We start from the raw sequence: 16,029 nt of genomic DNA on the forward strand, positions 1-16,029 counted from the left end.
TTTAAATTAAAGTTAATTGTTTGAAAGTTCAACCAGTAATACTGTGAAAATCATACTAACCTCTCTGTTTAATAAGTACACTGAAGAAAGTTAGTTGATGCAATGACCGTAGTAATGCCAAAAATGTGAAAGCATCTGATCAAGTGCTTCTTTTCCAGTCTAGAATACTTTTCTCATCTGGCCTTACTGTGAAGAGCAAGAGGCTCTTCAAAGATATTTTACATGTTAGACAAAATGCTTAGTGTTTTTTGAGCATATTTCAGAATCTGACCTAAGTTTTCTTGTTGGATTAATGTTTCTTGAAAAAAAGCAGTACGTATAAATCTTGTTTTTTTCCTATAGAAAATAAAAGTAAAACTTTAAAAATAAGATTGCTGCGGTAAGCCAAAACAATGTATGTTTAAACGTTTTTATCTTGTACAGAGACACTAATATTATCCAGTTTGGTTCAAGCCATCATTTTTCCTACTAATTGAGATTTGGTAGTTCCAACATGAGAAATATGATTGGCAAGGGAGGCTTTAAAAGTTTGTTTCATTCATTTGGAGAACCAAATCCTTCTGTATTTCTATCAAAAAATGCTTTTCTAGGAGCAATTTGTTATGCCAACAAAACTAGTAAATGGCCACGTTCCTTTCTTGAAATTCTGCTTGAAGTTTGTAACCACAATGGTTTTAAGGACCATTTTGGATTTTGTTTCCAGGGTCTAAAGAAGATTTCTACTTGGTTCATGAGATTATGCGACCTTTCTTCTATCCAAATCTTTGAAATAAGACGAAAGGAAAATTTCATTCCCTTGATGTCAGGTAAATTATGAAACCCTAATAAAGGCAGAGAATTTAGCAAGTTGAATTAAAATGTGTGGAAACAATGAAGGTTTTGTCTGCACTCAGGTCATTGGTTGAAAGATTGAGAGATTTTTGTGATTTGTATAAATTAACAGACCCCTCTAACATAAAAGGCTATAATCTGAGATTGTGAAGATAGATGAAGCTCTCTTGTCAGAGGTAGTGGAAGGCTCTGTTATAGACTTTTTCGCAGTGGCTTTTTTACACTGCCATAAATTAAAACTGTGATTGCATATGAAGTGTTTGTTTGAAGGAAGTCCAGCAAATTGTGGATTTTAAATTATTTGCTCTGATGTTTTAGTTTTTGGTCCTTTTGGCCATATTGGTACTACAGGATGATAGTGGTTTTTTTAAAATTATTATTCCAGTGCATGGGTTCCCTTTTGGTGCCTTCTAGGGTATTTTTTTCTGAATACTAGAGCTAGTGTCAAGATCATTGTTAAATAATGGACTTGTTTATAATAGCTTCAAGAGGCTGTTGATGTCCAGGAAAGATTAAACCAGTATTTATCACACATTTTCAAGTTAGGAATAAGATTTTCTTCTTTAGGAATCATACTTTAAATCGAGCTTTTAACTTCATGCACAGTGGAAAATAGTTAATTTATAGCAAATGTAAGGATACTGTAATCTGTATTCCAATTAAGTTAAATTATATATCTATTTTTTGCAATTTATATTTTTTCACAAATATAAACTGCATTATAGTAGGTGGTGTGCTGCCTAAACTATTCTATTATTTGGAGGAATTCTAGCACCAACACTGAAATACTTGGCAAGGGGATAATACTGGGGCTAGGGAAGAAACAGTTGGGCTACGGCTACACCGTAGCCTTCTTACGGAAAAGCATATGCAGATGAAGCATGGGGTGGAATATTTGCAGAAGTAATGAGCAGCTAGTTTTGCACAAGAGGCTTTTGGGCAAAAACGAGCAGTGTAGATGCCTCGAGGAAGAATGGCTCTTGCGCAAGAGGGGGTTTTTGTGGAAAAAGGAGCTATCTACACGGCTTGTTTTTGCGCAAAAGCCTCTTGCGCAAAAACGGCTGCTCATTACTTATGCAAATGAAGCGTGGTGATATTCCACACTGCACTTCATTTGTATATGTTTTTCTGCAAGAAGGCTACAGTATAGTGGTAGCCTTACTGTCCCCATATAAATTCTTTAGAGCTGGGTTAAATCATAGGCTTTTAAATCAACATTTCTTATCTCTGTTTTGCTTAGTTTTATTTTGCATGAAACTTGTTGCAAAGACTGTTAGCGTCCTGTTAAAATTTCAGCATTTACCACTTCAACCACCTGATTTAGCATGCCATACAACTAAAACATCTGGTGGGATGGAGGGATCCCAAATGGATGTTGTTGTTCTCTGCTCTTGTTTTTATCATCAAAATATCTTCTGATCTGGAGGAACACGTAGGGGACTATGTACCAAGAGACTGTGAATTCTGTACAGTAATTCTTCCTTTAACACTATAGATATGTTTCAGAAAATGATCGTGTTAAGTGAAAACGTGTTGTGGGGTCAGTTTTCCCATTGAAAATAATGGAAAAGCTGGGGATTGCGTTTCAAGTGGTGATGTCTGTTGGGACCGGGACATAAGGTTAGGGGAGAAAGGGGCCTGGGTTACAGCAGAGGGGAGGTGTTTGGCTCTGGAGAAGAGAAGGGGAGGAGAGGGAAGGGGGATTGGGTTGGGAGTATGCCTCTGTGACAGGTCTGCCGGGACCTGCACTGTGTCTGGCAAGGGGGGGGGGGTCATCGGGGAACGGTGTGGCGAGTGGCAAACCCTCTGCTGCTTTCCAGGGAGGCGGGGGAAGCCCCGCGCAGCCGCTGGCGACGGGCCAACTGGGGAAACCCAGCCACCGGCCTGCGAGAGGGGGCAAAGCTTCCGGCTAGGGGGGAGTCAGCGGCGAATGGCATGACAAGCGATGAACTCTCCGCCGCTTTCACGGAGGTGGAGGAAGCCCCGCGCAGCTGCCGGCAATGGGCTGGCTGGGGAAATCATGTTATTCCGGGCACGGTTGTGTAATTCAATTTTTTTTTCCCTCTCAACCAATTTCTTTCCCTGCCAAGTTCGGGATTATTTTGTGAAGGTATCTGGCACCCCTACTTGTGTGACCACTGAGGGGAGAGATTCAGATGCTGCCTAGTTGATTAGAAGAATGCCCACAGCTGTATTTTTTGTTTCTACTGGTGGTGTACATTCACACATGCCTCAGTGCAATTAAACATTTTATTCAGCACATGGATGGAAAAGATTAGAGGGAACATGGCTGTACCCCAACCCCAGGTCACAATCCCCTCCCAGCCCCTGCACCCACTGTTACATACCTCCTCCAAGTGAGAATTTCTCTCCTGCATCCATACCCCTTTCCCAGATTCCACACCAGAAGTCTGTTCCCAACTGTTCACCCCCTCCATTAATATCATGGAAGAGTGCGGCCCTTGAACACTTATCAAATTCTTGGAGTGGCTCCACATCAACAATTATTGCCAACCCCTGTCTTAGATTCAGTAGCTTAATGTTTTTCTCTAATAGCTTTTTAGTCCTGGCAGAAGCTATTGAGAATGAAATTCAATTTACACAGCTACCTTTTTCTCTTAGATACATACTACTACTTTGATCTGCAGAATCTCATAATTTAAATGAGGTCTAAAGAAACACTCCAACATGATATTGCTTTATCTTGCACTGTTTTCAATGGTTTGATAAAAGATTGTGCGCATTTTTCGGAAATTTGTGTAGATTATTTTTAGTTCAAGATTACATTTCTTGTCTCTCTCTGATAGGTAATGCCTCTTAGAATTTTTGCACTCCCATATACTTCTCTGGTCCATAAGTTCAGGCATCTCATCCCCTTGAAGGCCTCATGTACCATTTTTTTTGCTATCTAAATCTTCTCCCTTCTGCTTGATTGTGACAATGATGCCAGCCTTGTTGTCCATTTTGTTCATTTTTTCAGCAGCAGTGTGTGTTTTCTTGTGGTCTATTCCTTAATTGAATGTCCTTCTTTTAAGATGTTTCTCAGAGTCTTTACTCTTTCATTTATATCTGCTCTCTAAATACTCTTTCCATGATTATAGAAGAAATGTGGCTATCATCTACTTATCGCTTTCTCACTTGTTTGGTGTCACGAGATCAAATGTTGGGGAGATTGAAGATGGAGATTTCTGTGTGGGATAAGATGAGAAGCTTATTTGATGAGAGAATGCAAGAAACTTAAATGTGTTTAATATTAAAATCTATATATTAATGAATTAATAAGACTAGTCACCCTGATTGCTTTGCGTATTGCATTTCTCTTACCTATCCTTTCTTTTATTTAGATGGAAGTTGCTGGAAAAGTAGTTTCATTTTAATAGTGGCTAGCATGTTTTGGGAGCGATAAGCAATCTAAATAAGTAATGATACTGAACCACTTTAGTTCACAGGGTTGAAGGCCAGTTCTTCAGGAAAGGGATAGACATGCAATGTAAAACTTCCACCAGCAATCATTTGGGGTTGTTTTCAATCTAAATTGGAGCTAAAATGTTCTTAGCAAACTGATCAGCTGATTCCCTGTTTCACCACAGATACATATTCTGGTAAGCGTGGGTGGCAGATATGAGAGACAAGGGAAGGCAATTCCTTCCCTAGGTCTTGGTGCTTAACCTCTCCCTTCTTACTATGCTTATTCTGACCATTCCTGAAAGTTTCTACGGTAACAGGCTGTTATTACTTGCAGACTCGTGACTCTTCTCCAAAGTGGATCTGTAAAATTAAGTGACAAGCCTTCCAGTTTGCCAAACCTATTAATGACACATTGAACCTGTGAAAGAGCCATTAAATGGTGATGAACTCATTTAACAGACATGTGCCAATCCTGAATTTACTGACAAAAACAGTCATGTGTCACTGTGTACAGGACCTTAGTTTATTTGCTTTAAATGTTTCGTTAGTTTGATGCTGAAGATTATAAAATTACGTCTCTAAAAAAATCCTTGCATAGATTTTTAGATGCCAAATCTGAGTGTTCAGCTTTAGCCTTAAATGCTTGGATCTTCAGATACACACATTTTAAAATAAACTCTTAAAAAGACTAACCTTATCTAAAATACCCATTTTAATTGCTGTAGTACAAAAACTTGCTTCCGAAGTCGTCTCCTTTCCATCCATACCTAATCTCCTTTCACCCTGTTAGAGAACCCTTAAAGGTACAACATACTTTTTCTTCCAGATTGCTGGACCAATAAAATAGTTTTAATAGAACCCTCCATCAAAACCAGAACTTCATTAGGATATAAAATCCGTTGTTAAAAATGTTTCCAAACATTTTAGGTATAACAAACAGATGGTGTAATTTCATAAACTTGCCTTGTTATGAAGATCACCCAAAATAAATTAGTGTTTCCTTTCCTAAAACCAGTGGTGTTATGTAATTAGTCTGATTAATTTAAAATATCTTTTGTTTCAGTGAATTTAAATATGAAGTAATTGGTAATGATTACTTTATGAAGGCTTAAGAGAATATTTAAAATATAAAATCAGCTTAGAAATACTGATTAAGAAAATGTATAACAGAAGGGCTGCATCATATATTCCACAATATTTAATGTTGTATTCAACAGGACAGCTGACTTGTCCTTACTACAGAGTTTTTGCAAATAAATCCCTGACAAACTTCAAGATATAGTTTTTAAAAACCCCAAAACCCTGTGATTGACATTTTTTATTCCCAAACATAGTGCTTTTAGTTAGGTACCTTCTGTATGTCCAGTCTTCACAATCTGGTGGGCAGTGGAAAATGTGCTCCCTTTTCTTCAGAAAGAACTTGTAAAAGTGTTTTTTTCCAAATATCACTTGCTACATTAGGGTTCAGGGATTTGGTTGGAATCAAGGAGCAGAGAAAAGAGGAGAACAATAGGGAGGTGGTGGAGCCTGAGCAGAGTAGGGGTGGGACTTGAATTTTTTCCCAAATTGCATTCAGTTTATAAAATACCAATTAAGAAATTACTTGCAGGAAGTCTTCTGAATGTGAAACAGCTAATATAAAAAAGTGTTGGTGTTCTTATTGTGCGGGAGTGTCTGTAGTGTTGGATGGAGCACAGTTAGGGTGTTGTCAGCTTCATGGTAACAGCTCCACACCCAGTGTATTACTCATTTCAGTGTACAACTGAACACCACTACACAGCTCAATATATTGCTGATTAGTTAAAAATATCAATGAATAGGGTCTATGGAAGACTATTTTGTTTATCAACATATAATATAGGGATGTTAGCTATTGAGTAATAGAATAGTCAAATAACTGCTAAGAGTTCTATTCTGATAAAGCAGTGCCAGGTGGGAGCTGGTCTGTGAGGGGAGTCAGTTTAAAAGCCAGCTCCCCATGCCTGCCTTTGATACAGCAGTGAAGAGTGGCAGGGGTATCAGAGCAGCCTCTGTCCTTGGCAGTCTGAGTTGGCTACAGATAGAGGCTTCTCTGGCAGCAGCCCCTGCCTGCAGGGGGTCTGATATAGTTACTTGTTTATCAACAAAGCCCAAGCAACTTTCATGTTAGGGATGTGAATGAATAGTTGACTAGTTGATTAACCCATAAAGCTAGGCTTATCAGTTAATCTAGTAGACCACTCATCCCCCCTTCTCCTCCTCCACCTCTGTCTCATCTATTCAAAAAATCAGAAATAGATTGACAAGCTCCACTGCTAGGAAGCTGATGACTCTCACTTAAAATTAAAGAAGAAAAGGACAGATAAAAGTTGGCTCGGGGTTCATCAGATAAAGAGAGAGAAGATACTGATGAATTTGATGACAAAGACAGAAGAAGCAGTTAAAGCTGATTAATAAAACTTGAAAGCAAGGTGCTCAAAGTTTGTTTGCTGTCTATCAAACATAAGACCAACTATAAAAGAAAAGTAATTTTAAATGCAATATGTTTTATTTCTGTAATTATTTTGTAGTTGTTCAGTCTTCAATATTCACATTTAAATGCTAACTAATTAACTATTAATTTAACTCTCTTGTGAGTTAGATAAATAATTTGTTGTAATTGGACTTAGTCTCCAAAAAACTTGGCCTTAGATAGAAACTTATGTAGTTCGTTCTTTCTTGTTCTGATAACTGCTTTAAAGTATTTGACCATTTTAGACCTTATTTGATTAATCGCTTGGCCACTTATGATTAGACTGGTCAAATGCCCAGCCCCAAAGGTATGCCATTCTGCTATTTGAATAATTTAAAATGTACAGACATGGACCAAATACATGTAATTTAAAAAAATCTTTCATAGACTCACTTCATACCTTTATGTCTTTTAAGAACTGTGGTTTTATAAACATTAGTAGGAACATTTCTAGTAACATATATAGCTATTTTGTTATTAAATATTTATATTATGATAAAATTTCCTGTTGTACTGATGTGTTTCATATACAGAAAGGAGATGATCCCTGCTATAAAGTAATGATATATCTGTCTATAGACACAACTATTGTTCCATTCTTGGATAATGACAAAGTTATGGTAATAGTTTGAGGGGGTTAATGATCATGTCAGAGTTATTAGATTTTTAATGGTCTTCTATTTATCATTCCTCCTTCTCTCTGTGCGCGTGCGTGCAGTGCATGTCTTCCAGTATTGTAGTGTTTTAAGATACCAGTTTGCAAACATTCACATAAGCTTGCATAAATACATCTAGTTCTAGAGAGGTGCAAGAAGAAAAGTAGAGACCGTAGTGTTTCATGTTCTCTCATCTTCCCTATCAGTGTTAGCATTTAGTTTCAAAAGAATGTGTCACTAAAGCCACTGATTTTATTCTTTTTTTTTAAAACCTAAACTTCCAGCACAGTTTCAATGTAAAATAGTCTCCTCCTCCCACTCCCCCCCCAAGCCACCTTCTGCATCTTTTGGGGGAAAGTAGTGCCTGGGAGCTTTTCAAATACCTGCCAGCCTTGAGAGAGAAAAAGCAGGTCAAGGGGGAGGATACTCAACCTCCATTACCCAGCCCTGTGGAGAGTAGCAGCCATGGGGAGGCTCTTCACTTGCTTATAGGCCATAGGTGGGGGTAGTGCTGGGAGCTGCAACAGGAAGTGTAGAGTTATTTTGGAACTGCTTCTGCCCTGATAGCCTCAGTAGCAAACAGGAGTGCTGCTGCTTTAGTTTCAGATGAAAAGTCTGTCCACATATATGATAGACTTTCTTCAGATAAGAGGAACTGAAAATCTATAACCCCAAGAGAAACCATGAAGTGTTGGCAGGTTTAGACTGGCTGGTTTATTTGATGATTGATATACAAAGTAGGGTGCACATGTTGCTGCTAGAGTATTATGATATATAGAGAACTAGACTACTTAACTTTTAATTACATAATTTTAGACTTTATCATTGATTTTAATTCCTTAGACGCCTAGAAAATCTTGGAAGAGTAACACGCACAGACCTGTAGGGGAACATTTTAACCTCCTGGGACATTCAGTAACGGATTTGAAAGTAGCCATTCATTTACAAAAGAATTTCACTACCCGATTACAATGGGAAACAGCTGAACTGGAATTTATTTGCAAATTCAGCACTATCTACTTTTGACCGAATAAGGATCTCGGTTGGTTAGCACATTACCAAGGCAATTTCCCCTCTTCGTATTCACATCTCCACACCAAATGCTGTGAATGACCTACTTCCACCCTGACTGGATTAGCATCATTAACACAAGAAACTTCTTCCTTATATATACCCCTACTTCTGTAATTTCCACTCCAATTAGTCTGAAGAAGTGGGTTTTACCCACAAAAACGTATGCCCTAATAAATCTATTAGTCTTTAAAGTGCTATATGACTCCTCATTGTTTTTTACAGATACAGACTAATACGGCTATCCATCAGACTTGAAATGTGTTATTTATGCACTACAAAGCCGAGATATTTAAAGGCATTGATCTGAGTGTTGCAACATCTAAATCCATTTTCAAAAGTTGTGTAAGTACAGTGAAAAGTCACATTCAGAGTATATATACTGATCCTGCCAGTCAGGTCCAATAGTTAACTCCTCCTCCTCAGCCTTTAGTAGTAGTAGATTCCTCTTTTTTGCGTTCCCTGGAATGAAGATCTATAAATTATATCTCTAAAAGATCATTTAGGTCAGTTTCCATTATCCTGACCCTAAGAGTCACAGGGACCCTCGTTCTTGGTACCAGGCCCCACGGGACTTCCAATTTTCAAGGAGATAATCATCTTCAGTGTGTTTTCAAATTAAATCTTCATCTTTTCTGTCAGAGATTAGCACTTAAACTACTCAAGAAAAGCCCCCTAGAGATGAGAATCTTGAACAATGTGAGGAAGTTACAAGCCAGTGACTCTTCTCAAGTACTCATTCACATTGTCTCCCAGTGAGACTGTCATCCCCTCTCATGTCATTCTTATAACCAGATGACTTCAGATCCTTCCAAGGGTTGCTCTGGAGCTGCGGGACACATTGAAGATCCCAGCAGAAATGGTCTAGAAGAGATCTCTCAAGCTCCTGGAAATTTTGCACAATACCATGTCAGGTTGTCTAGTGGTGCCTATTCATAAATGTATCCTAGATCCCTCAAAATTGCTTTTGGCAGAAGCCAGCCTACATAGCTCTAAAATGCAAGTGTGCAGAGAATCAATACCAAGTTCCACTTTCTACTTTTAACTTCATAACCACCTCGCTCCATGTTCCCTGATTGTAGCTACAGTCTATCAAATGTTGAGGCAAAAGTACCCCAAATCTACCCTGAGGGTTAAGGAGCTAAAAATATTGGGTCTGTTTGGATATAGTAATTAGCCTCCTGCAAACTTACAGATTGGAATTGCCAACTTATAGCTGATTTTGGCAATGCTTGACTTTGATATCTAAATTTCTTATGGATCTCATAGGATATAGAGGAATTTAAATAAATTTGGGAAGGCCAGCTGATCACTCTTCTCTTTAGACAGTCATTACTGTATTGGATATGGTCATGGCGCAGTCATTCTGTTCTATAAGCATCCAGCAACCTATAGGAGGGATAGATTATTGTGGATATTTTTTTTTAGATGGGGTTTGTTCAGTGCCAAACTTCAAAGGATTCTGAGAAGGGTCAGGGGAGCGATATTAGGTCCTGGGTCAAAGCTAGGACTCTCTTATTACTCAAAGACCTTCTGAGTTGCTGCGGAAATGTCAGAAATTTCAGACGAATGTTAAAGCTGTCAGTATCCTCTGGGCACCCATTTTTATAGTGAGGCAACAAATTTGACTCGAGTTCAGAGCTCTATAAAACTTGTAGTGGATTCAGTTATTTCCCCTCTTTTTAGCAACGACTATTCTCATTTCCATGGGGTTATGGAGATAATGAAACTGGGATACTTAATCTATATCACACCCTTCCTATGTCCTCCTGTGCCTTTTTCTGTGATCCATCTCAGAAGAGCTAGTTTCAGAGAATTCGCGGTGAAAGAGGTTTTCTGAGACTATCTTCTGATAGCACAGTGACTAACCTGAGACAGCCTTCGTTTGCAAACTCAAATCCATTTCGTCCACTGAACGTGGTGTGATGCTCCTTTTGGGAGGATCGTTTTACAGTCATTTAGTCTCCCACTGCACACCTCCATCAAATTTGATCAGTGAGGAGAGTCACCATCAGTGGATTACATGTGAACAAGGTAATTGTGGTTCTTTGAGATGTGCTATCCACAAACTATTGTCCTTTCCCTCAACAATGTCTCATAACAGCTGGATTCTATATTGGTGTAGGAATTGAAGCATTGTTGAAGTTGCCCTGTTATGCCATTGTTGGGAGTACAAGGGCATTCAGGGAATAGAGACAGTCCCAAATAGACACTCTTGGACAAAAGAATCCACAATTGAGTTCACTGGTTTGTGTACCATCAGTGGAATACGTATGGACAGCATATCTCAAAGAACCACAAAGTAAATAACCATTTCATCATACGGCTATAATGTTTTCTTCCAGAGATTTTGTGATATTCGTTATATGCCGGGTAACTTTGTTCACGCTTCATATTACAGAGAATTGTGATGTAAAGCTCGATTGTACCTGGCCCATGCAGAGGATTTGGGGGGGAGGGGGGGGGATTGCAGGGCTTGAATTGGAAAACAAAAGGCTGAGCACCATTTGTTTGAAATGCCAAAATAAGACAACCTTTTGAGAACTACTAAAATATTAAAAAGTATTCCATCTTATATTAAATATATGACAGTAGCTATATTAAATGATTTTCTTTCCTTCAGCTATACAATATTCCAAACAAATTACTTTTTTGCAAATATACTTTTAATTTTTCGATTTTTTTTTTTCTGTTGTAAAAATGTTGACTGTATAGTTTTTGCTTAACTAACTTTTTTTTTCTTAAATGAGCCTAGGTCTAATTGTATGTTTTCAGAGGTGGCATCCTTGGAGATGGATTCTCCTTATTCACAAAACAAGCATGTGATGGAAATACAAGAAAAATGAGAAAATAGTTTAAATGCACATCTTGTGATTTTGTTTGTGGTCTTAACAAGGATGCCATTTTAATCCTGCACTGCACATAACTGAATAGTTAGCTATAAGGCTGCTGACCAGAGCAGGGAGCAAGACTTGCATTGGAAATGAAAAGCTTGCCATTCCATTACTTAAGCCACTGGATCATTCAGTTCTCCATCCTTTCCCAGCCCTCTACTATGATTTTGAACAGTTGAGCATAATAGTGGCAAGTGCTTTTCTTAACTCTTATACCAATGTATGTTAAGAAGAGACAGAAAGCTGGAACACACATTGAGAAATGTTATAGCAGAAATGTATCTATTTGCTATTTTAAAATCAGAAAATTTAGTCTTTAATTTTTAAAGTTGTAAATATTATAGGTGTATTTTATGTTAACCCAGAAATTGATTTTTAAAATGTTATAAAAACTTTTCATTAATAGATAAGCCAACTTTTAAAGTATTTGATTTACCTTTCTGTCCACAGGTGTAAAACAAAGGTATATCTGGACAACCTTCCTACAACAAGTGTTGTTATTGTGTTTCACAATGAGGCTTGGAGTACACTTTTACGAACTGTCCATAGTGTGATAAATCGGTCACCACGACACTTGCTGGAAGAAATTGTACTTGTAGATGATGCCAGCGAAAGAGGTAATATGGTGGTATTGTGTTGGTGGTATTCGCATGCCATCTATATGGCTTCATGACTTAGTGCTTTGAAAAATTCAGATTTGAAATTGGTTTAGTGAGGGAATGTAGTTCTGGGGATATTTGAAAATGTATAGTAATGAAACAGTGCCCACATTTGTTTGTTTGTATCTGGAACATTCCACGTTGAATACATAGTAAAAGCCTGCCCATTCATTTACAATTAACATTATAAAGGACCCAGCAGTTCTGGCTATTTATTTATTTATTTTTAAAAGGGATGCTATACTACTGTTGTCAAATTCTGTGCAATCTGTAGTACTCTTTTACTTTCTAGGGTAGGGGCGAGGAACCTTTTTTGGGTTGGAGGCCATTAACCAACAGAAAAATCAGTTGAGGGCATCATAAAAGTGAGAAGCAAGGGGAAAAATCCCTCACTGTGGTCCCCAACTGAGAAGGAGAAAGACCAGTCCCACATTCCCCTTGTACAACAAAGTCTAGGGGGGCCCAGACTAGTACATTTTGTGCACTCCAACTTCCAGCAGGGTGGGGGAGGGGTTTGGAGCACTGGTGCAGACTCACCAATGCGGGTGGGGGGTGGGGATCTGAGCCTCTGGGGCTGGATCCAGGTGAGCTGCCAGAGGTTCCCACTCCTGTTCTAGGGCATTCACAAAGCCCTTAAGTAGTGGTTCCTATAATGAGGTGCCTGGGTCATGGCAGTCCATTGTGGGTTATACAGGGCTCTGTCCCTGGAAGCAGGGCCAGGACATTTTAGTACGGCATTGACACTTTGCCACATGGAGGATGTCATTTGTTCTGCATAGCATAATGCACTGTGTGAGAGGTCATGCTGGCAGGAGCATACACATGCTGCTTGGGTACATTGTGGTAAAAGCAGAAATAAAAAGGATCTAGGATATTTAATCAAATGCTAAAAGGGTCCTCGGTGGGAAAATCAAAATTGGGATTCAGTTTTAGAGCATATAAAATTCTATTTGTATCACCTGGTCAAATGAACACAGACAGCTTTCTACCCTAAAAACCTAAACAACTCAAATATATAAACATAATTGTGCACAGGTTAACAGTAGTTGAAACATAATATTTCTGTGCCATAGGAAAATGTCATATCTTAAAAAATTACATTCGCTGTTAAAATTTCAATTTCAAAAATTCCTTTTGCCTCAGCCAAAACATTACCGAAAAATTGAAAAGTTTAATTTACATTTTCACTTTAATATTCAGGGCTCGACAAATAATGCAGTCTATTCACCCCGGACGAGTAGATTGTAACCCGGAAGAGCAGGGTTCGGGCGATTTGCGCATGCGCGGCTAGCAAGCGGTTCGGTGAGCCCTGTTAATATTCATAGAATCATAGAATACTAGGACTGGAAGGGACCTTGAGAGGTCATCGAGTCCAGTCCCCTGCCCTCATGGCAGGACCGAATACTGTCTAGACCATCCCTGATAGACATTTATCTAACCCACTCTTAAATATCTCCACAGATGGAGATTCCACAATCTCCCTGGACAATTTATTCCAGTGTTTGACTACCCTGACAGTTAGGAACTTTTTCCTAATGTCCAACCTAAACCTCCCTTGCTGCAGTTTAAGCCCATTGCTTCTTGTTCTATCCCCAGAGGCCAAGATGAACATGTTTTCTCCCTCCTCCTTATGACACCCTTTTAGATATCTGAAAACTGCTATCATGTCCCCCCCTCAATCTTCTCTCTTCTAAACTAAACAAACCTAATTTCTTCAGCCTTCCCTCATAGGTCATGTTCTCTAGACTTTTAATCATTCTCGTTGCTCTTCTCTGGACCCTCTCCAATTTCTCCACTTCTTTCTTAAAATGCGGTGCCCAGAACTGAACACAATACTCCAATTGAGGCCTAACCAGCACAGAGTAGAACGGAAGAATGACTTCTCGTGTCTTGCTCATAACACACCTGTTAATGCATCCCAGAATCATGTTTGCTTTCTTTGCAACAGCATCACACTGCTGACTCCTATTCAGCTTGTGGTCCACTATAACCCCTAGATCCCTTTCTGCCGTACTCCTTCCCAGACAGTCGCTTCCCATTCTGTATGTATGAAACTGATTGTTCCTTCCTAAGTGGCCATTTCTCCAATTTGTCTAGGTCATTTTGAATTATGACCCTATCCTCCAGAGCAGTCGCAACCCCGCCCAGTTTGGTATCTGCAAACTTAAGCGTACTTTCTTTACCAATATCTAAATCGTTGATGAAGATATTGAACAGAGCCGGTCCCAAAACAGACCCCTGCGGAACCCCACTTAGAGTAAAGCGAACTAAAGTACTGATAGTATGTGGCAGTAGGATCCATGTAAATAGGAAATGTCACAGTTAAGTGACAGAGGTGACCTTTTAATTGAACTGGAAATAGCACCATTCACAGGTTTATGGCAGCTGAGACCACTATGACATAATTGTATCCTTAAAAATTGATGATTTGTATTGCAACAGATAAATATAAAATAAAATACTTGAAATTTAAAAAACTGCTGTCTGGTGGAGGATTTTCTCCAATATTGTGGCTATATGCACAAGAAGGTAAGATGCTGTCTCTGTATGAATATATACAGTAATAATTAACCAGTTGTTTGACTGTCTTGTCCTGTTACCTTCATTGGTTATATAAATGAAGATTATTTTAATAACAGGATATAGCAGCATTACTTATGAGGCAGAGGATAGTGAATGCAATGGCTGACAAATTAAGTAGGTGAATAGAGAGGATTTCAAATGAGCTTTGAAGATCATCTCTAGAGTTACTGAATCTAATCTGAGTCAGAGTATTAGCTGAAGTAAAAGAAAGCACAGCATGGAAATGAAGCAAAAAGGCAGTGAACTAGTGGAACTAAAGTCTGAATAAGCGCTATGGTCCAGAGATTCAGTATGACTATCTTTGAATGGAACAGTATGGGTAAATGGAAATTAACATATTAAATTGACAAATAGCATAAGAAAAATGGAGAGAATAATAACGCACAAAAGGAAATTCAACTATATTCTTGCAGGAAAAACTTTTTAAAATGTTTTCTAGTCACTGAAGCTCCATCCTATTAGCCATGAATTTGTATGCTTAGTGTTAGAGTGCAGGTAGGATGAAAATACAGTCCCCAAATGTCTGTTTTCCCCTAAATCAGTTGGTGGTGTACTTAAATATTGTCTTGTCTTATTTACTGGTAAAGTTTTCTCTGTAGCAAGTAGAATGGGCAGGCAGATTTATTTCAGCCCATTTGTATAATGAAGAATGCACCAACTTGTGCAAAAATTCCAAGGTAATTGGAACCCCAACTTGCCAAGGAATATACCATGGCATTCCTTTAGACATTAGGTACAAAGGTCACAATGCCTGGGCTAACTGCACCTTGATGCCTTCATGGACGCTTAGAATGCCAATCCTCGTTCATCTCCATATTCTTGCTGCTGTTTCTCTTGGAGTGGAATGCTGAAATTCTTAAACCAGGTCTTGTTGCAGTGTTTAGTATATCAACATAGATTACCTGAACAGGATCTGTCTTGTGTCTAGCACCTGCAAGTCTGTCCCTTCCTTGAGCAATGACTCAACAGCCTCTTTAAAACAACGTATTTACCTAGAACAAAAGCATTCAAAATAAAAATGGTTTTTAAAGCCGATATCTAATTTACCAGATAAGTAATTACCTTCCACATTGTCATCTTGTGCAATGATTTACATTTCTTATATACCAACCCCTTTTACGCCCAAGATCTCTACAGTTTGGCTGGCATAGTTTGCCCCATTAACTCGTAAAATCTTCTGTCTCCCATGGTTCAGGAGAGCCCTATTTAACAGCTAAGTCAAGTCTTTTTTATCTCTAATTTCTCACTCTGGAAAAAGATCCTTAAACGTGGTCTGTAAAGTTCTTAAAGCTTTGCTCATTGTCCTTCAGTTGTGTGCTGGGATTTTCTTATCTGGAGCCATTGTCTTCCTGCTGATTCTTCCTGGTGCCCTTGTTAAGCTAAATCAGTTTATTCATATGGGAAAGTTTTATAACCAAACATACAATAACTTGTAT

At 38.6% G+C, this 16,029-nt stretch overlaps 1 protein-coding gene across 4 annotated transcripts in view; it reads left to right on the forward strand.

The window, feature by feature from the left end:
• Positions 1–16,029, forward strand: part of GALNT1 (polypeptide N-acetylgalactosaminyltransferase 1) — a 147,360-nt gene that overhangs the window by 84,635 nt on the left and 46,696 nt on the right. For 3 of the 4 annotated variants that reach the window (XM_075921643.1, XM_075921642.1, XM_075921644.1), the window contains one exon: positions 11,802–11,968. In XM_075921643.1, the coding sequence (XP_075777758.1) occupies positions 11,802–11,968 (167 nt within the window). Of the gene's footprint in view, positions 1–703; positions 807–11,801; positions 11,969–16,029 lie in introns of those variants that run through there. The other variant, XM_075921645.1, reaches the window with a different exon arrangement.

The sequence above is a fragment of the Pelodiscus sinensis genome, chromosome 2 (genome assembly GCF_049634645.1).
Source record: "Pelodiscus sinensis isolate JC-2024 chromosome 2, ASM4963464v1, whole genome shotgun sequence".
Classification (NCBI taxonomy): domain Eukaryota; kingdom Metazoa; phylum Chordata; order Testudines; family Trionychidae; genus Pelodiscus; species Pelodiscus sinensis.